The sequence below is a fragment of the Myotis davidii genome, unplaced genomic scaffold (assembly GCF_000327345.1).
Source record: "Myotis davidii unplaced genomic scaffold, ASM32734v1 scaffold663, whole genome shotgun sequence".
NCBI classification, from domain to species: domain Eukaryota; kingdom Metazoa; phylum Chordata; class Mammalia; order Chiroptera; family Vespertilionidae; genus Myotis; species Myotis davidii.
Window position 1 is genome coordinate 6060905 of NW_006295816.1, and position 23351 is coordinate 6084255.

At 41.0% G+C, this 23351-nt stretch overlaps 3 protein-coding genes across 14 annotated transcripts in view; 1 reads left to right on the forward strand and 2 right to left on the reverse strand.

Annotated features, from left to right (window-relative positions):
* NKTR (natural killer cell triggering receptor) overlaps positions 1 to 15273 on the reverse strand; it is a 36580-nt gene extending 21307 nt beyond the window's left edge. For 4 of the 11 annotated variants that reach the window (XM_006770514.2, XM_015568381.1, XM_006770511.2 and 1 more), the window contains exons 1-6: positions 14861 to 15022; positions 14591 to 14671; positions 8900 to 8974; positions 7858 to 7965; positions 7295 to 7339; positions 5477 to 5564 (exon numbers count right to left, since the gene is read on the reverse strand). In XM_006770514.2, coding sequence (XP_006770577.1) covers positions 5477 to 5564; positions 7295 to 7339; positions 7858 to 7965; positions 8900 to 8974; positions 14591 to 14648 — 374 coding nt within the window. In that variant the 5' untranslated portion in view covers positions 14649 to 14671; positions 14861 to 15022. Of the gene's footprint in view, positions 1 to 104; positions 134 to 5476; positions 5565 to 6438; positions 6989 to 7294; positions 7340 to 7857; positions 7966 to 8899; positions 8975 to 14590; positions 14672 to 14837 lie in introns of those variants that run through there. The other 7 variants (XM_006770516.2, XM_015568383.1, XM_015568382.1 and 4 more) reach the window with 6 other exon arrangements.
* A 2630-nt stretch (positions 15274 to 17903) lies between these two features.
* Positions 17904 to 21663, reverse strand: SS18L2 (synovial sarcoma translocation gene on chromosome 18-like 2). The gene is made up of 3 exons (XM_006770520.2): positions 20824 to 21663; positions 20495 to 20571; positions 17904 to 18185 (listed from the first exon to the last, which is right to left on the reverse strand). The coding sequence occupies exons 1-3, from the start codon at positions 20890 to 20892 to the stop codon at positions 18098 to 18100; spliced, it is 234 nt and encodes a 77-aa protein (XP_006770583.1). The 5' UTR covers positions 20893 to 21663; the 3' UTR covers positions 17904 to 18097.
* Positions 21664 to 22615: 952 nt separating this feature from the next.
* The window catches only part of SEC22C (SEC22 homolog C, vesicle trafficking protein), a 15824-nt gene continuing 15088 nt past the window's right edge, over positions 22616 to 23351 (forward strand). Inside the window, exon 1 of one of the 2 annotated variants that reach the window (XM_015568390.1) lies at positions 22616 to 23008. The gene's annotated coding sequence lies outside the window, so the exon portion shown is untranslated. The other variant, XM_006770521.2, reaches the window with a different exon arrangement.

Consider the following 23351-nt stretch of genomic DNA (forward strand, 5'->3'; position numbering starts at 1 on the left):
ACACATAACAATAGGATTAAAGAGACAGAGGCAAAGAGAGAGAGAGAGAAAGAGAGAGAGAGAAAGAGAGAGAGAGAGAGAGCCTTAGAGTAATGAGACATTACCTTTGGAGCGCACGGTGTAACACTCTTTTCTGTAAATTTTACACAAAAATGGCAAGAAATAAATTGTAATACACTTTTAAGACAAGACTGAATCTATGTTTTAATATTAATATAACTTTGAAATTAAATATTTTCAAGTTTTATGCAAAGCAAGAAAGCTTCTTAAAATGGAGGGCTCTAAATTTTCTTTGACATAGCTATGTATGTAGAGGTGAATCATATTTGAGAAAAGCATTGTGGTCGAAGTTGAAATTTGCTCAGAGTGTTAATACCTATTAACAAAACATTACGTTTCGCTCACAAATCCTAGAAACCAGCTAAGTCAACTAACATCTTTCTCAAAAAGAGAATAATGTATCCTGAGTACATACAAAAACATAAATCTTTAATGCCCAGCAGCCATTATAGCAGTGGAAAGCAAAGATTTAAATGGAAAAAAAAAAGCTGAGTTAAGAGAATTCAAAACCAACATTTCAGGAAACTTTTTTACTAATTCACTTCAAATAGTTCAAGAATATTTTGTGCTCCCACATTTGAAACCATTTTTCAATCATCCATCACAACAGATCACTATCAGAAATGAATAAGCAAATTTTGGACTGTAGCTACTGTGCACGGACATATACGCAATGTAGCTGTGAAGTCACTGAAAATAATAATATAATAAAGCATCATAACTAGAATTTTAAAGATCTTCTCAAAAGAAAAAAAGGCAAAATAGATGAATGTGTGAGTGTGCTGTCAAATCTTGGCCACATGACAACTTTATAGTCCTAATTCTGATTTTCCCCATTATGTACTTTTTTCAAAGAATATATACTGTCTGATCAACTTTAACTCTACTGAACTCTAAACATAGCTATTACTACTCAGACCGAAATCTTATTATATATAGTAGACAAAATTCTTTATAGTTTTTTTAGAACATATCAAATATTAAAATACTTAAAAACAAGCTATAATTTCTTGTAAAGGCACTGATACATGGATTACTGTCAAAAAAGAATATGTTTCAAATAATGTGAAGTTTTCAGTGAATGCAAAAAAAATGACTCTAGGTGTAAAGTAGTATGTGAGAAGGAAACAAAGATAGCATATTTCTGTCTAATACAGTCTTTAAAATTCAATTTTCTCCTTCCAACTCTTGAAACCATCACACCATCATGGAGGAGGCACCAACAAATTATACAGAGCGACATAGCCTTGTGAGGGCAAAAGAAACTAACCAAGCCACATTATGGGGTCCTACACATGTGTTCCAAAAGTCACCAAAATAGAAGAGCTTTAAAAAATTCAGTGCTATTTTTAACATAATACCCACCAATGCATACATCACATAAATACTAAGTGATACTAAAACTGAATTTTAGGGATGACACTTGATACTTAGATAACTTGGCTTATGGTTAAGTTTTATAAGCATCTTTGTTATGAAAAATCCTAAAAATAACATATGAAGGTATTACCCCAAAAATGGAAGAAAAAAGCTAGAACTTCTCACGTTATTAACACTTACTAGCATTTCTTCTCATCCATATTCATGAATAGTGGAGGGAAAAGAATTTCTACCCAAATACACCTTTGCTACCCCAAATGTCAACAAAGCTTTATAAACCCCGTAAACCCAAACCACCCCACTCCCTTTGCTGTGGGATGATCAGCACCTGTCTCTTTCAGGTGAGTAGCCACTGGCAAGTCAGATTCTTAAATGACAGAGCATATCCTAGAACTTCTGTTTTCCTCCCTATAATCCTATTTTTAACTGTTAAAATATAACAAAAACTCATTGTTTAAAGTCGTTTGACTTTTCTGCATTATTTTGTTTTCAGACCTTTTTATAATTACCATGACCACTGACAGAGATGTCTGCAAAGTTCTGAAAATCTTTCTACCCGACGATCGTGACAAAAGGCACAAGCCCAAGTTCTAACAGCAGCGGATGGAGAGATTGCTGCTGCTGCTGCTCCTGACTGAGGCTCCATGAGCCCAAAGCTTCTTTGCAGCACCTTTTAGACTGATGAAAACTAGGCAAAGACACCAATTTCCTTTAGGCAAGACAATGTTTACATTAAAATCATTTCACATATTCAGAAACTTAGGATCAACCCACAAAACTTTCTTCTTTTTATGTGCATATGTTCACACTAAAAGATTTACTTTATCTTTGAAAGTGGGGTAGGAACTTTATAATGTGCCATTTTATTTCCCAGGAATGCTTGATCTTCTAATACCTAACCCAAACAAATTCAGAGCAGAGTGGTCAATAAGATTTCATAGCTTACAATGTGCAGGATTCTCTTTCTAGCTATCAACTTTCTATAGATTATGAATGAAACTGTTAAAACCTGGCTTTTCTTCCTTAGCTAGCATTAGCTATAGAACGAAAAGGATGAACTAGATCTCTAAATTCTTTTCCACTCCAAGCCTTTGTAATTCTACAGCTTTGACTGTGGTGCTTCGTAGTCTTTGGCTTAAAACATAAATAATAATAAAAAGGACAAAATGATTAAATACTGAATTCACTTGGCTACAAATTTTGTCCCTGTTCTTTGAATTCCTTCAAAAATACCTCAACATGAACCATTATCTCCTCAGTGACTCGTGGGGATACCACCATACATCACTTCTCTCATGTTTCCTGAGCAGTACAATTCCAAAAGAATCTGTTTTCTTCTATTTAGGTCCCTAAACCAAAATCATGATAACTAATATAGTAGTAGATATAAGCAATTATTGCAAAAATTACAAATAGCTTGATAGAAGAAAGCCTGATTTCTATCATATATGTAATTGTTCTACTCAAAGAAAGCAATATATACAAAATTATATGTAATGAAAATGCTGTATGCATAGGAAGGGGAAGTTTTAAATGTGTAAGTAATGAAGACAACAGTTATTGCACGAAGCACAAAAATTCTTGAGGAACACTGTGAAAATACCCACACTAATAGCGTTAAATGTACTCTTTAGAATTGCAAAGTTAACAGATTTAGAACATAAACTACAAATACAATTTTTGCAAGGATATATCAAAAGTCCTTCTTAAGTTTATAAAACAGGAACTATAAAGACGGTTCTTGGCATTTTTACCACCCATTCTTACACTATCCTTTTTTTTAAATTGCAGAACTACTGCTCAAGGTGCCATAGAAAGAGTTGTGGTGAGAAGGTAAAAGGCAGAGGAGCCATCAGATGGCTCTGTGACCATCAACCCCCGAAACCTCAGCTTTGAGAGATATTATCTGTGATCACATACACAAGTTGAAGACAGTACATTATACTTTTTTACCATTGCTGACTCCAAAAGGATTTAGGCTTGCAAAACATGAATTTTCAAAGATTATTCTTTTATGGAAAAAACCATCACCATTTTACTGTCCCTTCTAAAAAAGCAAGGAGATGTTTTGTTTAGAAATGTGAATGGTTTGATTTTTACATTGCAAAAATGTAATGTAACTTTTAGCCAGCATTATAGAAGCACATTCATAAAAACTTCTTTTAAAAAAGAGAGATTAGAATTTTTTTGAGTGTGCAAAAACACTGTTACTTTCAAGATTGCTTTGAACTGAAAACGCATCTCCAGAATTAAATTTCAAACTAAAAGTAGAAAATTTTCTTTCAATCACAGCTCACAGTAATTTTAATGCCATCTACAGTTCATTATCAAAACAAGTTTAAAATCTGTAAACTCAATTTACTAAAGTTAAAATTTTCATTTGGCATTACTTGTTAAAAGTAGTAGTCTGATGTGAAATTAAGCAATGGCTTTAATTTTGTTTTGATACTCAACATTTCTAGGAAAGACTTAAGCAAGTACTAGATAACACAGAAACAAGAGACTCTAATTTTTTTGACTGGAGAATCTCATATACTGGATTTTAATTAATGTATGTACGTGCACTGGTTTTAACTCTTAACATTTTATAAACGAGCTAAGCGGTAAGTAACAATGGGAAGAAGCTGCTGCTACTTATTAAATCAAATTTTACATGTGCTGATATCAAAAAAGGCAATCTAAAAGAAACTTTAGAGCCCTCAGATGGTAGCTTCTTGACCAATGAATGGTTTATCATGTTCAGTTCAGATAAGCTTAAAAATGGAAATGGGAAACTCAATCAAAGAGTTAAGAGCTTCTAGATATTTAATTACCAAATAAAAAGTTTTTCAAAATATTTCCCACTACCTTTTTTTGACCCTGAAGAAGGTTAAGAATAGAAAGATACTCTATAAAGAAGTGTAATAACTAATACTCTCTAGCATTAAAACGAGATACGGGAACAACTGCTTAAGGTCTTCCTTTTTCCTGTACAAATCCAAGTATGATAGCTTCTCTCAGCTTTCCATTTTTAGAACATTCTTAGAACAGAATGCCCCTTATCTGAACTTTATCAGATCATGGTGGAAATCTATTTTTTCAGACAAATTTAAAATGTGAAATTTAAATTCCTTTAAATATAAATTACTTTAAAGACAGGGAAGCGCCATTCATATTCATTCATTCAGAAAGATGAGCCCCCCAAACAAAACACTTTTTCTGATAAGAGATAGTTCTCCAATATGAGTAGCACAACTATAAGATTTACTTCCAATCTAAAGCATTAGACTTCATGCTACACAATTATCTTTCATATTTTATATCATAGGATTATAATAAAAATAGGTTTTGGAGGAGCTGTAGTTAAGAATATAATTAAGAGTATGTTAACGGTCTTTTAGATGAAAAATAAGTAGTAAGATTTCAGTTGTGCGTGCACGTATATATAAAGGTGTTTGTATTTTAAAAAGCAAATTTAGCATGCTGAAGTTTCCTGGGTGATAATCTCATAAATTCTGGTGGAAATGACAACAGCATTAGGTTAACTGCATAGAGATCTCATAGGTTTGAAGTTTTTAAAATATAATATCAGAAAATGCTATCTCTCTCAAATTGGCTCAAAGAGTAGTAAGAGAAAAAGCAACTATTGATGGTTTATTCACACCAACTGCTTTCCATGCCAAGGGTACATCTAGTCCTAGTCAATGAACAATTTTTAAATTGCCATCAATAATTGATATTCTAGTCTAGCTTTGGTAAACTGAGCCTCCAAATTAGTGAAGAGTCAAAGCCAATTTCTTTTCGTAAGATGATAATGTGTTTTGAAGATATGTACATGTTCAAGGTATGACCTTTAAGTACAATTCTTCAAATCCAGGATATCTGCTGAACACAGAAGCGGTTGCTAGAGCTTACCAGTTACTATACCATCAGCAGTTAAAAATAAAAACCCAACTCACAGAATTCTAGCATTAAACTTGGTTTAACTATACCATCTTTCTCATGAACAGCGCTTCTCTGTTTAAGAAAAGCCCATCTCTGAATTATGCCTACTCACATGAAAAACTGGGAACCATTGGTATGTTTCCCTCGATTAGCCATTGACAAAAGGAACGCTCTGTCATGTTTGAGAATAAAGTTTTCATCTGTTTGAAGAAAACACAAATTCGTCAGTCTCCAGTATAAGCCACTTTTAAAGTGTAATGTTCACAGAAATAAATAGAAAGCAAAGGATGAAATTCCTCTTCTGGTCAGTACAGATACTTGACTGAATATTTAGAAAAAAAGTTTCAACTAACCAAATAACAAAAGCATAAAAAGACCAAAAAATACTACTTAAAGCCGTGAGAAAAAGAACATATATTTAATACTTTATATAAACAGCCTTAGAACAGTCACTTTTAATAGTAACATACTTTGGCTAAATAACATTTAAACTATAACTTTCAGGGAAAACAAAGAAATTTTAGGAAAAAAAATCTCTACTTGGTAAAGCTCATTTCCTCCAAATTGCCTTGCCTAATGTACATGAGAGCTTAATAATCTTATGTACTTAATTTCTATATAGTAAATTTAGCACTCAAATGAGCTGAAGCTAGACTTTGAGAGCAGAAACCAAAAAATTACACACATTAAGTTGTAGAGACATGCCCAAATCAAATTAAGTATGAGGATTCCTTCCCATCAATAGGATCACAAAATTATCTAAGGAAGAAAGTCCTGTAAAAACAACTTAAATGGCAAAACACAATTTTCAGATACACAAGTATTTGCCACAGGGAACAACCACATGAAGGTGGCTGACCAGCATCAGTCTCAAAGCTCCAGGCTAACAGGACCAGCCGCAGAGCTGTTTCTTAATAGTTCAAAGGAAATGCTCTGTCAGAAAAATCACTTAGAGATTATTTTAATTCCAGCAGAAATATCTTGAGAATTTAAATTTCCTTTTAACATTCATACAAACAAATCTTTCTTTAGAACAAACAGAAACATAGAAAACTTTAAAAAATGATTGATTACCTTGGGAACAGGCTTCTGAAAAAGAGTAGTAATCCATTTTCCCCAAAAGAAATATAAAAGACTATTATAACACTGGCGCTATCACGGCATTAACACCTAGTAATATTGGATCCCATTATAAATCTCTGCAACTGACTTTTCTAAGGCTTTCAGGGCAAGTGCAATAGTTAGATTTATGCAAATGCTACTGCTGTAGGAATAATACACAGTCATATAGTTCTAGTAGACAAAAGAAAATATACAAACCTTGGACAAAGAAAGAAATACCAACTTTTGTTCAAAGAAATTGCTTGGTTTAGGGGGAAAAAAAGACACAACTAGATTCTTTTCCCTGATGTGGAAGTAATAACCCATCAGGGAAAGAAAAAAGATACAGATGTATGAAGTAGTATACACAATTTTCCAAGTCTTCAAGCAATACTGAAATCCAGCCACAACCTGACCCAGACTGTCCATAACTTTATGAGGAAGGGTGCAAGGGAACAGAATTGGAGTTTGTGTTACTGAGCTTCGTTCTCTTACCTTTTCATTTTGCAAAAGACCACATTCTCTATAAACAAAAGAATATGTTGACAGTTTTAGGCAGGAAGATAGGAGTTTTCATGTATATAGTTGCCTAACCTCCATGCTGAAGTCATGTTTAACCATAACGTTAGCCTTAATTAATCTTGCCAATTAAAAGTTATATATTACAATATACTTTATCCCCAAGTTCATGCAAATAAGGTATTTTCATGCAGCATTAGTTTCATGCAAAAAGTGAACTAAGAATAAACCTCTTCTCATTAAAAGTACATGATCAAACTTGCTTTAATATCAGAACTGAAACAAGAGACCATAAAATATTAAGGCTTACCTTTAAAATAGCCACCATAAATTGATTCTCCACCTTTTCCATTACCTGCAAATAACAAGCTACATTAAACTATAATGAAAATTTAAAATATATTCATACATATAAATTACTTTTTATGGTTTCAATTTGCTGAAGGAGATTAACACTTTGTAATTATTGCAAATCAAAATTTTAACAAATCTCATCTTTAAAATATAAGTTAACCCTATTACAATAAATACTATTAAAGAGTTATCTTCACAACCCATTTATTTCAAACAGTAATCATACCAATAAAATTCTAGGATAAATACAACTGAATAGCACTTTAGCATTTATCATAAGGTAATTAATTCACCAAGTAATTATATTATTAAAATTGCATAAAAGCAAAATGTCTTAGCGTTTTGTTTTTTCACACATTCTTGGTCTACAACATTCATTCACCCAACAACTGTTCACTGATCACCTAGTATTTACATTATACTGTATGTGACAATATTTACGATTAGATATAATGATTAATAATGACTACTTTAGAAACTGATAGACGAAGTTATTAGGGGCATAACTTTTAGCTCTACCTTCACTGAAGTCCCCACCCTGAATCATAAAGTTTTTAACCACACGATGGAATGTAGAACCTTTATAACATAACTTCTTCCCAGTTGTTTTCCCAAGGCCTTTCTCCCCTAGAAAAAAGGAAAAAAAAATGAAGTTTAGCTATAAAAACATCCTTCCATGAAAAGTGCCATCCCATTTAAACCCTCTGTTAAATCACTCCTGTATGCTGGGCATTGTAAAAGATACAAGGGGTTCACAGTGTGACAACTTCACACACACACACACAAACCAAAGTAAATATACAAAGCAGCATATGTTAAATTGTGTGGTAATCAGAGAGTTGGTGTAAAGATTGTGTACACATGTGGGTATACCCAAGCATGGATTTTAAAAGTAGATATAATTTGCTGTTTCTATTCTTAAGGTAACATTATAGATGCTTTCCTTCCCATTTTTCTACTTTTAAAAAAGATCAGCCCTGGCCAGGTAGCTCACTTAGTTAGAGCATCGTCCCAACATGCCAAGGTTTCTGGTTCGATCTCCAGTCAGGACACACAGATACGGGAATTAACCAATGAATGCATGGATGGGTGGAGGAACAAACCAATGTCTCTCTCCCTCCAGCCCTTTCTCTCTCAAATCAATAAATTTAAAAATTTTTAAAAATATCAAACCAATTTTATATAACAAGGAATAACTTATATATATATTGCCCCTCTACCTTCTAACCTAAATTTCTTGTGAAATCTGGAGTGCTAAATTTGCTTGGAGTGCTGAAACTTCTAAAATTCTACCAAATCAGTTTTGAAATGCTATTTTATAAACTACATTGTCTAGAGATTTCATTATACACAACAATACTCTATTTTTCATTTTTAAGACCATTTATTCTCTCTTCCCTTGAAAAAAATGCTCCCATGATTTGATATTAGTGAAAATAATATTTTATTTGCTAAACTAATTTCACAGCCCATTACTTTTTAAGAAATATGTCTACTCTGTTCAGCAAGGAAAAACTGTAAGCCATGACTTCTCATTAGAATAAATTAATGATTCATTTACCTGAGCAGAGGCAAAGGAAGTTTTTGCATGTTTTTGGACATATGTCTGAGAAGAGCTGAAACATAATGCGACCAACTGAAATAAAACACATAAGAAAAAAGGTAAGCAAGTTGATTATAATATACCACATTTTATATGGGAGGAATAAAACAGATACATAAAATTCACAAACTGGAAAGTCTATTTTAGTAATTCATTTTAATTTTTAAATTAAATGTACTATCAACACATTTTAAATTTGGCTACAGACAAGAAAAAGCCAAGATGAGCCTATGTTATGTTGTAATCCTGATGTGACCACTAGGTGGCAGGAATAAAATCAACAAGTACCCAGGATCTGAATGAAATCAAACATCATCTTTCAATAACATTATTGTTCCTATTTCTCAGAAACAGCTGTGCTGGAATTGCAGGTACAATGGTAAGAAAGAAGACATACATTATGGACATCAAAGGTATGGTAGTTATAAAAATAAAAATGAGCACTGATTGGAAAAAATATTGTAGATGATACACTACAATATCAGGCAAATATCACATATACAATTACAAGGGATAAGGATAAGAACAAAGGAACAGATCATATTGGGTAGGCAGAGAGTAAAATCTAAGAAGACATTAAACAATTAAGCATTTCAACAAAATCAGGCCATTTACTCAAACATTATTTACTAACTAGAAGCCCGGTGCACAAAATTCTTGGACTGGGGGGCTGGGGCAGGGTGGGGTGGCGGAGGTCCCTCAACCCGGCCTGCATCCTCTCGCAGTCCAGGAGCCCTTTGGGGGATGTCCAACTGATGGCTTAGGCCCGCTCCCCATGGTCAGTGCACATCATAGCAAACGGTAGTTCTGCTGTTTGGTCGATTTGCATATTAGCCTTTTATTATATAGGATATCCTCCCCATGCACCAGAATGTCCAACATGACATAGGCTGGAAATGACAGGTGCACACTGCTATACAATGTGCTGAGCCATCAGTGGTATGAACAAGTACACTTATATCCACCCTGGGCCTAGGTGTGTGAGGGAAAAAAAAATGTCTGTTTTACTCACCTCTGTCCCCACTGATTTTGTACAGTACAGTGATGATAATGACAACAAAACCCTTGAAACAAAATTATTCAATGTAGATAATAAGATATAAATGAAGGACTGCCTAAATATACAGATCAAAAGTATTCACTATGTACCAGCAAAAGTTATTATACGTGAAACACCATCAAGACATAGTTTAATAAAATCTCTTTCTTTTCAGAGATATAAGTCCTTCTAGAATCCAGGCAGTAGAATTATGTTACGTACAAAGAAAAAGCGACCACAGTATAAATAAAACCAACAAGAGAGAGTTGAGTTGGTAAGAGAAGGGACATTTCCTCATATTGACTTTGCTAAAGTAGATAAAAGAGGAAATATGGGTTTAGGAAAACTTAAACATGTAATCACATGTAGAATTAAAAACATATGAACTGTCCTTCAAATTACTGTGGTAGAATAACTCACGTAAAAGGAAGTAGTAAGATAACATAAGTAAGATATAAGCTAAGGTAAGAGAAGACCAAAACAGCTCTATAATTATTTAGGCACCTAAAACTTTTCATAACATGTCATTCAACACCCAAGTAAAGTTTTAATGCAAGTACAAGCAGAAATCAATGAAGTAAGAAACAGAAATACATCAGACTTGATAAATAAATCCCAAAGCTGGTTCACTGCAGTTTTGTGCTGAAAATGCCAGTCTTTTTTTCTGTCAATTAACTTTATTTTCAATTACAGTTTACATTCAATATTGTTTTATATTAGTTTCAGATATACAGCACAGTGTTTAGAAAATTACACGTTTTACAAAGTGTACTCCTGGCCGGGTATTTCCAGTACCCACCTGGCACCATACATCGTTGTTACAGTATTACTGACAATATTCCCTATGCTATACTTTACATCTCCACGACTATTTGTAACTACCAATCTGTACTTCTAAATCCTTTCTATTTTTTTGACCCTGAAATGTCAGGGTCTTTGCATTAACTATGTTACCTAAAAAGATCCCTTCCTGTAGCATAATTTAGGTACATAATTCTCCCTATCCCCCTTCATATTAGGTTTTCAATCCGTGCACAGAAAATCTACCCTTCAAAGCATCTCTACTCACACATTACTAATTATCAATCAGGCATCAGCTCTGGCTGGTTCGGCTCAGTGGTTAGAGGGCCAGCCTGTGGACTGAAGGGTCACAGGTTCGATTCCCAGTTAAGGGCACAAACTTCATTTGCAGGCTCGATCCCTGTCAGGATGCAAATGGGAGGCAACCAATCAACGTGTCCCTCTCACATCGATGTTTCTCTTCCCTCGCCCTTTCCTCTCCACTCTCTCAAAAAAAGTCAGTGGAAAAAATATCCTCAGGTGAGGCTTAACTAGAAAATCATTAATAAAGACAACTGCAAAATATTCAAGTACTTGGAAATTAAAACACTAAATCAAATAAAGTATTTTGCATTGAAATAAAATGAGCAATATATCAAAATTTGTGGGGTGTACAAAATATCTGGGGTCCATATAGAGGGAAATTTATAGCATTAAATGCCTACACTAGAATATAAAGGTCTCAAGTCAACAATCCAAGTTTCCACTTTAAGTAGCTAGAAATAGAGCAAAATAAAGTCAAAGCAAGCAGTAGAAAGGAATAAAGAATAGAAATCAATGAAATTGAAAACAGAAAAAAAAGGGGTGGGTTGGGGTGGGGAAATCAATGAAACAAAAATCTGGTTCTTTAAAATGATAATAAGGTTGCCGAAACCGGTTTGGCTCAGTGGATAGAGCGTCGGCCTGCAGACTGAGAGGTCCCAGGTTCGATTCCGGTCAAGGGCATGTACCTGGGTTGCGGCCACACCCCCAGTAGGAGATGTGCAAGAGGCAGCTGATCGATGTTTCTCTCTCATCGATGTTTCTAACTCTCTATCTCTCTCCCTTCCTCTCTGTAAAAAATCAATAAAATATATTTTTAAAAAAATGATAATAAGGTTGATAAACCTCTAGCCAGATGAAACAAGGAAAAAGACAAAAGGCACAAATTATCAATATCAGGAATGAAGGAGGATATATCACTATAGATCCCACAGACATTCAATTAAGGGACTATGTCAAACAACTCTATGCCCACAAAGATAAAATGGACAAACTTTTTAAAAGACACAAACTACCAAAACTCACTCAAGAATAACATGAAAAGTTCCTTAACTATCAAAGAAATGAAAATCTTAGTTTAAAACTTTATGGAAAACATTTCTAAGGAACAATACTAGAATTTCTTCAAGTAGGAACCACCTTATTGGATTCAGAGAAAAACTCATGTAAAAAGCCTTTTCCTCTCACCGGATGGGAGTGGCTCTGGTTGAGTGACAACCTATGAACCAGGAGGTCACAATTCCATTCCCAGTTAGGGTACATGCCAGGGTTGTGGGCTCAATCCCCAGTGGGGGGCATGCAGGAGGCAGCCAATCAATGATTCTCTCTCATCATTGACGTATCTATCTCTCCCTTCCTCTCCCTTCCTCTCTGAAATCAATAAAAATATTTATTTTTAAAAAAGACTTTTCCTCTTTTGATATACACTTGCATTCACCTGGTGGCTTTATGACTTAAAATTCTAATTTGATTGCTATAAAATATACACTTTTCCATTGATAGCAATGAAAAAGCATACTGTGCAGTATTCAACTCAATTTTTATTGGCAATCCACCTCCCTCTCCCAATCCTTCACTCTCTTTCTCTTTCTCTCTTTCCCCTTTCCCCACTCTCTCTCCTTCCCCCTCTAATAAAAATGAAACTTTTATCAATACTTCTTGATCTCATTAAAGTGAACATTATGGCCACTCTTCAAGGATCTTTGCTTAAAGTCCATCAAAGATATTACTTTGCACTTCTATCAAGTGAATTATTAACTATACAAGAAGTCAAGAGTTTCACTTGAATAAGTACTCAGAGACAAATACAATATACTAATGGTTAAATCCCACAAAACAGAATCCATCAAACTGAAGGGGTCCTTAAAAGCTGTGCAAAAATCAAGTACCTACTATTTATATAGATAATTTACTGAGTTGAAAGTGCTAGATAAGTATTACGTGAGATTGGACCAGGTGAAACTGCAGATTACCTATGATTTCAACCTAGAACAATGTAGGCATTCCCTGTTTCATATATAATTCAGTCTTCTCAAGGGTGCTACTCACTTCTCCCAGGGTGGGATTATAATGAATTACCTTGGATGTTGGAGACTGAAGTTCATTCAACATTTACCAAACATATTCCAGACATTTTTCACCACAAAGGTTATTTACAAACCTAGGATATAAACATGTACTGGGAAAGGGGTACTTTACATGACTACAGAACCTTTATTTCTTCTTTTCAGGAGTGTTCTATCTTTAATTCTTTATAAAAACGTTAAGTTCTACTATCTGACGCTTCGATTCACTATAGAATAAGGATTAAGGTCCACCAAGGCTCAAATCTAGTAAGAGCGAATATAACAACATGTCCAAGATAACATCATTCTTTTGCTCAAATCCCTTTAATAATTTCTTATCTTACGGAGTCAAAGTCCTTACTATGGCCTATCGCCATTTCCTGCTACTCTCTGTCCTCCCCAACTTCTCCAGGTCCCTTAAACAGGCAAGTACTTAAAATCCCCTCCTCAGGGCCTTTGCATTAAACTGTCCCTCTACCAGGAATGTTCTTCTCCAAGATGCCATCTCCTCCAGATGTCTGCTTAGTTGTCATCTCCTCAAAATGGACTTTTCGGACCAACTTACTAAAACAGGACTCTTACTGTACAAGTCACTCAATTTTTTTTCCCTCCTGCTTTACTGTCTGTCTTCCCCCAACAGGCTAAAAGCTACACGGAAGAGAGGCCTTTGTTTTATTCACCGCTAGATCCCCACAGTCTGGAACAGTAGGAGGCTCTCAATCTACTGAACAAGAGGGCGCACAGACTGCATCTGTGCCTGCCATTCAAAGTTCTGTTACAGATACTAAGAGGAAAAGAAAAGAAAAGCCAAGAAAACAAGCTTGAAACACTGCTCGCTCTGCTGCTACTCAGAATGAAAGGACCACCCGTTTGAAGAAAATACTTTATTTCCAACAAAATACGCAGACAAAACATGAATGCGTGCTGCCAGTCTGCTGGTACAGAATGCTTTGGTTTAACCAGAGGACTTCCCAGGCCATTTCCCCAGGAACCACAGATTCTGGCTAAAGATACTTGAAGGAATAACAGAGCCCGGCTAACCTATTCCTGGCATTCCAGTATTGGGAAATACAACATGTAGGGGGCCAGACACCACAGCTCACAGCAAGATAACTGACATCGGAACTGGAGGTGTTTGCCACCTAGGAACAGATAAAGGTCCCAAAAGGAGTGCACCCCTTTTCTTGGCGCCAGGCATGAACACTCAGTCTGGGGGTGCAAAGGGGCATGGAGTTTGGGAAGGGGGGCGAGGCCTGGACTCCGAGGAGTGGGAGTGGTGTACCCTCCCCCCCAATCCCCTCCCCAGATTCAGGTTCAGGAGAAACAGAATGTGGACCGCCTACCCGCTCCCAAAAAGGCTCGGGGAGAGTCGACGAGGGTAGACCCCTCCCCTTCCCCGAGATAAGCCCGGGCCCCAGCAGGGCTCCCCCGTGTCCGGCTCACCCGGCTCCCGGTTGATCTCGATGTCAAAGTGGCACTGCGGCCGGTCCTGCGCCCCCATCGCTACCGAGGCGGCGGAAAGAGCTGGGAGAGAGAGGAGGGGAAAGCGGTCAGGTCCCGACAGGTCGGGAGCCGGGGCGGGGGCGGAGCCCGAGCCTCGGTCGCCCCGCACCAGCCTGTCGCGACCGTGCGAGAGGGTGAGACGGCGCCCCTCCCGCCCCAGGCCTCCTGGCTCCCACACGGCACGCACACTCAAGCGGGCAAGCTCTTCACCTGGCTGGCCTCCAGCCTGAGCAGCTCCCCGTGCACAGAGGAGAAAGCGCGGTCACAGCGGCCGAAACCCAACGCCGATAACGGACCACCACCCCCTTCCCCCAGCCCGGCCTCCCAGTGCCACGCTAAACCCCGCGAGAGTCTGGACAAATACCGCGAGAGCGCAGGCTCGGAGAGCGTCTTGACCGGAAAGGACGTGGGCGTGTCCGAGAGCTCTGGAGAAGCCTCCGGTCCGGCGCTCCTATTACTGAGCTGGTCCTTCTTTTTTTTTTGTCCCGCCCCTTTTCTCTACTGGAATCAGTCGCCCAATCTGGGAGCCCTGGACACGCCTGCGCTCTCACCTCCTCTGGTTGCTTGTCAAGGGCTGGGAGCTTCCGCGCATCACCGGATATCGCGAGGTTTCGCTGTTGACAACTTCGAGCCAGTTGTGTGAATTAAGTCCTTGAGGTTTAAGCACACAGAGCTTTTATAGCCTGTTTTCTTTTTTGCATCATATCCTCTGTAATACACAATGCAGCCTCGAGCAGGGATCGCTGCTCCAACCTCGCCCCAAAGTAACGTTTACATTTTTATAACTTAGGGAAGGGGGAAAAAAGGTGAAGGAGAGAGAAGGAATCCCGTGAGAAGGTACAGACACAAGTCTACCTTATTTGCTCATACTATTTTAAAAAGTTTTAAATATATTTTTTACTGGTTTCAGAGAGGAAGAGATAGAAACACCAGTGATAAGAATCATTGATCGGCTCCCACACGGCACGCCCCACACTGGAGGGTGGAGCCATGTCCTAACTGGGAATGGAACCAGCAACCTCTTGGTTCATGGGAATGATGCTCAATCCACCGAGCCACACCAACAGGGCAAGGCTGTTGTCTGTCTTTTTCTTTATTTATTTTAAATATATTTTTATCGATTTCAGAGAGGAAGAGAGAGAAACATCAATGATGAGAAAGTATCATTGATCAGCTAAGGCTACTGTCTTTAGAAAAACCTGCTTACAAGGTTGGTCTTTGAGTGGAATCTGGGAACTTGAACAGTAATCAATTTCCTGCAATTATAGAAACTATTCATTATATGATAAGAGTGCCTCACTATGCCTAAACTGTGTAAACGCTATGACTTTTGCTGAACACCTGCTTTCCTTTTGGGAATCTGGAATTTAGGTATGTGTTAGGCAGATGCTTATGTGACCAGCTTCTAATAAAATATTTTGGGTACTGCCCCACCGTGTGGCTCAGTGGTTGAGGATTGACCTATGAACCAGGAGGTCAGGGTTCAATTCTCAGTCAGGACACATCCCCAGGTTGTGGGTTTGATCCCTAGTGTGGGGAGTGCAGGAGGCAGCTGATCAATAATTATCTCTCATTCTCTTATCATTGATGTTTCTATCTCTCCCTCCATGAAATCAATAAAAAATATGTTTAAAAAATTTTGGGTACTGACTCTGTAATGAACTTCCCTGGTAGGCAGTTCTCACTGGTCACACAGTTCATCCCTGGTTGAAGTAAGCTTGCCCTGTGTCACTCCACTGGGAGGGGAGTTTAAACTTGGTTTCCTGTGGGCTTTGTCCTGTGTCTTTTCCCTTTGCTGAGTTAGCTTTGAATTATTTTGCTAATAAACCAGAACTGTGGTTTATATGCTGTGTTCTGTGAGTCCTCCCAGCCAACCATCAAACTGGAGGGAATCTTGGGACCCATGATGCAGAAACAAATATTACCAGAACTTGGTAACAAAATCTATATATTGAAAATTTGGAAACACACATTGTGAAATCCTAGATTTTTTGTGTGGAAAATTAGTAGACCATTTCATGGGGTAAATAAAAAGGAGTATGTTGCTAAAATGACATCCTCATTATATTAGTCAAGATCAGATTGGCTTTGGCTTTCTCCAGGTGGAACAGGGAACTTGTTATAGTCTGGCAATCTGAAGGGAAAGCATTTTTCCTGCCAGCACCAGTGAGCAAAAGTCCTGGGGACATTCTGGTTGGCTTGATGAGCTTCATACCCCATCTCCTGATGGCCATGGCAATGGGTAGATATCATGATTGATCAGCTTAGGGTAGAACCAGTAACCAGGAGAAAGGAATGGTATGTGGTCACACAGAGATGGCCATTGGGGCAATTAGGTATACACCATAATTGTGGATACAGCATGCATCTTTTAGCCTTTTAGGTGAGTGGCTTTTTTTTTTTTTTTTTTTTTTTTGCCACTGACTTGTTTTAAAGCATGGTTTTGTTTTCATAAATGTCTGCTGCTTCATTCTCTCTAGGAGGGAGTTTGAATCCCATCAAATTTATATGAAAACCCACTACAACAAACACTTGCTGTCAGATAGGATCCTAACTCATTTTTTGTGGAGCCCAGCACAGACCTGGTCAAATGAGGACACGTTATAATTGAATTGATGACCACATATGTGCATACTGCTCTATAAATGGACTGACAAGACAAATAACAGTGTTTGGAATGAAGGGTCCTTGCATAGCTGTTGCTTCTGCCTGCACCACCGGTTCCCCTGATGATCACATATCAGGTTCCTTGTTATTTGTATCTCCTATGAGGGGTGCACTCCCTGTACCCAAAGGAGCATCCTTCTCTCTGAAGACAAGCGACACGGAGCAAACAGGCCTAGCTAAGTTCCCCCCAGTTCACTACACTCAGCTCATACCACCGAGCAGAACTGGCCAGGGTGTTACGTATATTTTTAAGTTCTTACAGTTTTCCTGGAAAACCAAATGGAACACTTATTACATGAAAATGTCTATACCTCCGTATCCGTCTTTTGTGGAAAGACAAGCTTTATTTCCAAGCAACCTGACCAGAGCAGCCAGGGGGTCCAGAACTACCAACTAGTAGAAAGGAGAACACAGTTACATGTTCCACTGGCAGGCTCTTGGTCGGGAGTCTCACCAGTTCCTCCTGATCGCCACGCACCTGCGCAGGTTCCTCTTCAGGCTGAACCTAAGGCAGGCTTGAAGAAGCCCATGACATCTTTGTTGTCTAAACACACCTATTTCAAGAAAGAAAACACCTGGAGGCAACTTGAGGGACTCTGCTTAATTATTAAAATAAATATTTACATGGGAATACAGTTATTTTAGTTCTTCACATTTTCACACTTAAAAGAGACACAGAGATTTCCTTCATGTTTTCAGCAGTGGAGTTGGTAAAGATCCTCCCTGTTTCATAGGAAATGTATTACTTTCGATTACTCCTCACGACAGCCACCTGGAAGATCATTCCATCACTTTGGAAGGACTGGTTGGGTTGGCATCTGCAATGGTAGCCAAATAAATGAGATTTCTGTGTAGCACGTGCTGGTACCTACGGGTGAAAAACAGGCAAAAATTAGTCTTGTTTTTACTGAACATGAACAAACAACTGGAAGAGAATTTACCTCCTCTATGGAAAGGCTCATCCGCTGACTGATGAGTCAGTGTTATTCACCTTCTTGTTTAACACTTTCAAGGAAAATATATCCAGGATCTTACCTGTTCTCACTTATTTCCATAGGCATCTCTCTAGACCATGGTATTGAACCAAACTCCTAAACTGGTCCCTGTGTTCTATCTCTGTACCCCTACTCTATTCTCCACATAAACAGCCTGAGTGATCACTGTACAACTTAAGATCATGTCCTATCTCTGTTTAGTTCTATTCAAAGGCTCCCATCTCATTCTGAGCAAAGCTGAGCCCTTCCCGTGGCCCACAAGGCCCTACAAGATCAGGGCCTCTAGTTGCCTCTCTGATCTCATCTTCTACCACTTTCCCTTTGCTCACTGAGTTCTGGTTACAGCGGCATCCTTGCTGACATTTAAAGACACGGAGCACACTCCAGCCTGGGGGCTTTCCCACCGCATGCTCTGCCTCACATACTGCACAGCTGGCTCCCTTACCTCAGGTATCTCCTCCAATGTCACATCAGAGATACCTGGTGTAACACAGCACCCTGCCTCCCACTTACCCACACTTTATTCTTATTCAAAGAGTTATTAGCATGTGCTTAATTACACGATCTCCTCTGGTTGGGTTGGCATCTGCCATGGTAGCCAAATCAATGAGGTTTCTCTGCGGCACATGCTACAGAAGGTAAGCTCCACGCCTGCAGAGCTACTGCTTTGGTCCTGATGCCCCAGTAGCTAAGACCGTTCCTGGTACTCAGCGGGACTTACACAATACCCGAACAAACTTAAAAGCAGGATGGAATGCCTCCTCGTGTGCTTCCTATCGTAGCGATTCTCAGCCAGGGAGTCGAGCTCCCTACCAAGGAAGAACAGTCAGACTAGGAAGCAGGAGGCATGGCGGGTGCAATGTGAAAAAGCCCACCAGGGACTTGGATAACTTTCCTACCCAGAGGCTGAGAATCACTGCACCAAACGGAATGCTTTGCAACTCTTTCTCATATAAAAAAATGGGAGTGTGTACTATAAACTGCAAAAAAGCAAATGACCAAATGCCAGAGTCAAATGTAAAAACGCATCCAAAGACGGATTATCTCTACTATTCCACTGAGCTGTTCAGTGAAGGATTGTGGGTGATTTTTTTTGTGGGGGGAGGGGGAGAGCATGGCTTTCTTAACTATGACTTCAGTAACAATGAAATAATGTATTTTTCTATAATAAACGGCATAATTCCTGGACTACATTTAGAAAACAGGCTATTTTCTCTCACTAGAGCACATTAAATTACTGTATAAAATTTTCCTCTGGCTTAACTTAGACATCTTTCATTGGTCTTTGTGTGTTAACGTTGCAAAGTTAGAAATGGGAGAGAACTTAGCAACCAAATGGTCAGACCCCACCCAACTGAACAGAAAAAGGGTGAGCCGCCAGGGATCCACGATAAGACAGCCGCGGCCACCCCTTTATTTCCTCTCAGGCTGCCTCTCCTAAACTCTAAGGGTCCCCAAGAGACTTGCGACCACGGGAGCAATGGGCAGTGGCAGCTCACCCCAGGCCAGCCCGGGAATGTGTCTCCGAGGCCCCTTTTCTCTGACTTTCCAGGGAGCCACAGCAGCCCCACCAGGCTCTCTCCTGTAGCTTCCTCCACCCTAAGCCCTTCCTTGTGTCACTGTTCCCGGCTTTCATACACGTACCCTAAAAGGAAAAAGGGAAAGCAGCCGCCAGCATCATCTCCTAAGACCACCTTCCCATGTGCTTCCCTCCCCATCCCCGCTGTCAGCAGCTGGCATGGCTTCGGGTGACGAAGGCTTTGCCATGAGCCTAACTCAGGTTTTGAAGCGGGTGCTACCTCTGACTCCAGGCTTCACAGGGTGCAGTCCCACGGTGCTGGGCAGGCAGGCCACCGCTCCGCTCCTCCCCGGAAGAGCTCGGGACAGCGGCTGTGTCACCACACAGGCTTCCACGCCACTCAAAAGTGAGGGGAGGGCCCTGGCCGGTTTGGCTCAGTGGATAAAGCACCGCCCCGCGGACTGAAGGGTCCACGGGTTCGATTCCGGTCCAGGGCACTTGCCCGGGTTGTGGGCTTGACCCCCAGTAGGGGGCGTGCAGGAGGCAGCCGATCCATGATTCTCTCTCATTCATTGATGTTTCTAACTCTCTCTCTCCCTCTCTGAAATCAATAAAAATATATATGTTTTTTAAAAAAGTAAGGGGAGGGAGCGGGGGACTTACTGGACGCACTCGTTCGCCCGGCCTTTGTTCTGATACTCCACGATACAGCGGATCAGCTGGTCATTCTCCTCCAGGAGCTGCAAGATCAGGGGAGGGGTCAGTGCCACACGACACCACGGCGTGAAGGAACCTACCCGCGGCCTCACAGCCCCCCTGCCAGGCTGTCGGCGCCTCTGCTGACTTGGTTTCCCTCTCACCCCGACCCCAGAGTCCACACCCTGGCGCACGGTGTCGGCGGGGATGCCGCCACCCCGGGAAGCTTCCCGCACCGGCGGCCCTTCCGGTCCTCGGCTGAGAAACCCCTCCCCTTGATCCGCGTTAGCGCTCACCCGCTGGATGGTCTCCTGATTGACTTGCGCCTTGCCTCGCAGCCAGTCCGGTACGAAGGCCACCGACATCCCGGGAAGCCAGGTCGGAACCGGGTCCCAGGCCCCGGAAACCCCCGCGCCGCCAGAGGAGAGCCAACCAGCAGCTCCACACACTCCGCGGCAGGAACCCTGGGAAGGTCGGGGTTAGCTCTCAATGTTGATTGGTCCTCCCGCTTAGAAGGCGGGAACAAGCGGAGCGTCGTCTGTGATTGGACGCGCAAGACTGTCCAGCAGTTGCCGGCGGATCCTTTGCGGTTGCGCAGTCTGGAAAGCGAGCTTGGGGCGGAGCCCGGCAGCAGCGCTGGCTTTTTAACCCTCTGTAGTCTGTAGGCAGGAGCACCGCGCCTGGGTCACTGGAGAATCGGGGCTGGAACCCAGGAAGTTGGCTCGGCCAAGTCCACTCCTCTTCCCACATCAGTCTCGTGCCTCCAGTTTGCACCTGGAGCGGAACCCTGGGCACTGTCTCCTCCCAAGCCAAATCCCCGCAGGGCCAAGGAAAACACTGCTAAGCTTTATGATTTGCGGAGGGACAATACATATATATCCTGTTTGTTCTTTCGGCAATAATAATGCTTTATGAGGTTTACACAAAGCATGAGTACCAGGGGGCAGGGTCCCCTGGAGGTCGACTTGGACTCTATCATTACTCTCTCTCTTGGTTTTTGTGTTTGTTTTTTTTACATTGAACTGCAACCTGTCTACTCAATTGACAACATTGACATCCCAATTAGGAGTCTCAAAGGTGACTCAAATTCAGCTTGTCTAAGGTGGAACTGAGGACCAATCTTCTCTCCAAAATCAGATCTTTCTCCAGTGCTCCCCATATCTACGAGTCCCTCCATCACCCACCCATTCCTTCAAGGCTGAACAGTGGCATCATTCTTGTCACCCTTTCACATCCTTCATCACCACGTCCTGTTGATTTTGCTCATACCCTTCTCTGCACGCTGCCTAGTTCCCTTCCTCATCAGCGTCGCTCTGGTCCAAGCTCCAGCTTCAGCCTCTCTTACCCAGATGACTGCATTGGCTTCCCACCTTGTGTGACCACAGCTTCCATTTGGGTCTTAACGTCAAGCAGCCAAAGTGATTTTTACAAAATGCAAACCTGTTCAGTATCCCACTGCCCTAAACTGTCTACCATGGCCTACAAGATCCTACCTGGTCTTACCTCTTCTAGTCTCCCTAGTGGCTCTCACTTTACTCCTTTACTCTCTAAAGTCAGAATTTCATTTTTCTCTCTCTCTTTTTTTTTGTGGCAACATAGACATAACATAAAACTTACCATCTAACCATGTTGAAATGTACAATTCAGTGGCACTTAGTACATTTACATTGTTGTGCAACTATCACCACCATCGATTTCCACCATATGTCATCTTTCCAACTGAAATTCTGTGCCTATTACATACTAACTCCCCATGTGCTCCCCAACTTCCTGTCATCCCTCAAGGAGTCCCCTTGCCTGGCACACAGAGTCCTTCCTACGGGATCCCGTTCCCTTCTGTCTGAAACGCTCTTTTCCTTTTTGACCTGGTAGCTACTAAGCCAGTGCCACGTTCTCAGAGAGGCATCACCGGACAACAAAGTCCAGGCCAGAAGACGCTGTAAATTCTCATTAAAAAAAAAAAAAAAAAAGCTTGCTCCTCCCTGAAGAGCGCATATCTCAGTTTGTATCTAAACACGTGTGGTGTAATTGCTTGATGGGTGTTCTCACTCTGCCCTCCTCTCTTCGCGTAGTTTTCAGTGTCAGGAGTTCCTCACCGTGGGCGCAGTGCCTGGCATAGTGCTTGGCACACGGCAGGTGCTCAGAACTGTTTGAAAGAATAAATGGGTGAACTCTGCTGCCCAGTCTCCCTGGAGCCCATCTGTGAGAGCCTCCGACCCGGACCGGGGTGTGTCCCTAGACTTTGGCATCTCTTCCAGGCTGGCAGGAGGCTGTGCTCTTTGGTTTGCCTATCTCGGGCCGGCCGCCCAGCCGTGCGGACGTCGGAACCCGCTCCCGGGGCGCGCCGCGCCTTCACGCCGAACCTCCTCGCCTCGGCGCCTCAGTGCTGTTTGCTACTCCGGCAGGAACCGAGCTTGGACCGTGAGGCCTCCTGCCACTTCCCGGCGCGGAAAATACAGGCCTGGACCTCGGACCCTGCGGGTGAGCGCGGGGAAAGGGAAGAGAGTTGGGAGGCGCGCGCCCAGCCACGCCCCCTCTGCCTGTGGGTCGCGGCCCTTTAAGAACCACTTCATTCTTAACCCTGCCGGGAGGGGCGGCAGAGTCACGCCAGGATTGGTCGGTTCGGGTGCGACTGTTGCTTAGCAGCAGCGAATGGAAGTTGAAGACGCGCGCATGCGCACTGTCCCCTACCTGCGCCTGGGCTGCCAGTGACCTGGGCTGGGTCTGCCCTGGGGGCTAAGGTAGCGGACGAGGCGGCGGGTGGCTCGGCGGCGCGGAGGGAGGCTGCTGACTCCCGGAGGCCGCCGTCCGGGAGAGGTGAGGG

Coding starts and splice junctions, on each gene's coding strand:
- SS18L2 (XM_006770520.2), bottom strand. CDS start 20,892: ATGTCGGTGGCCTTCGTACCGGACTGGCTGCGAGGCAAGGCGCAAGTC. Junction 20,572..20,823: donor ATCAGGAGACCATCCAGCGG/GTGAGCGCTAAC, acceptor CTGATCTTGCAG/CTCCTGGAGGAGAATGACCA. Junction 18,186..20,494: donor CGGGCGAACGAGTGCGTCCA/GTAAGTCCCCCG, acceptor TTTCACCCGTAG/GTACCAGCACGTGCTACACA.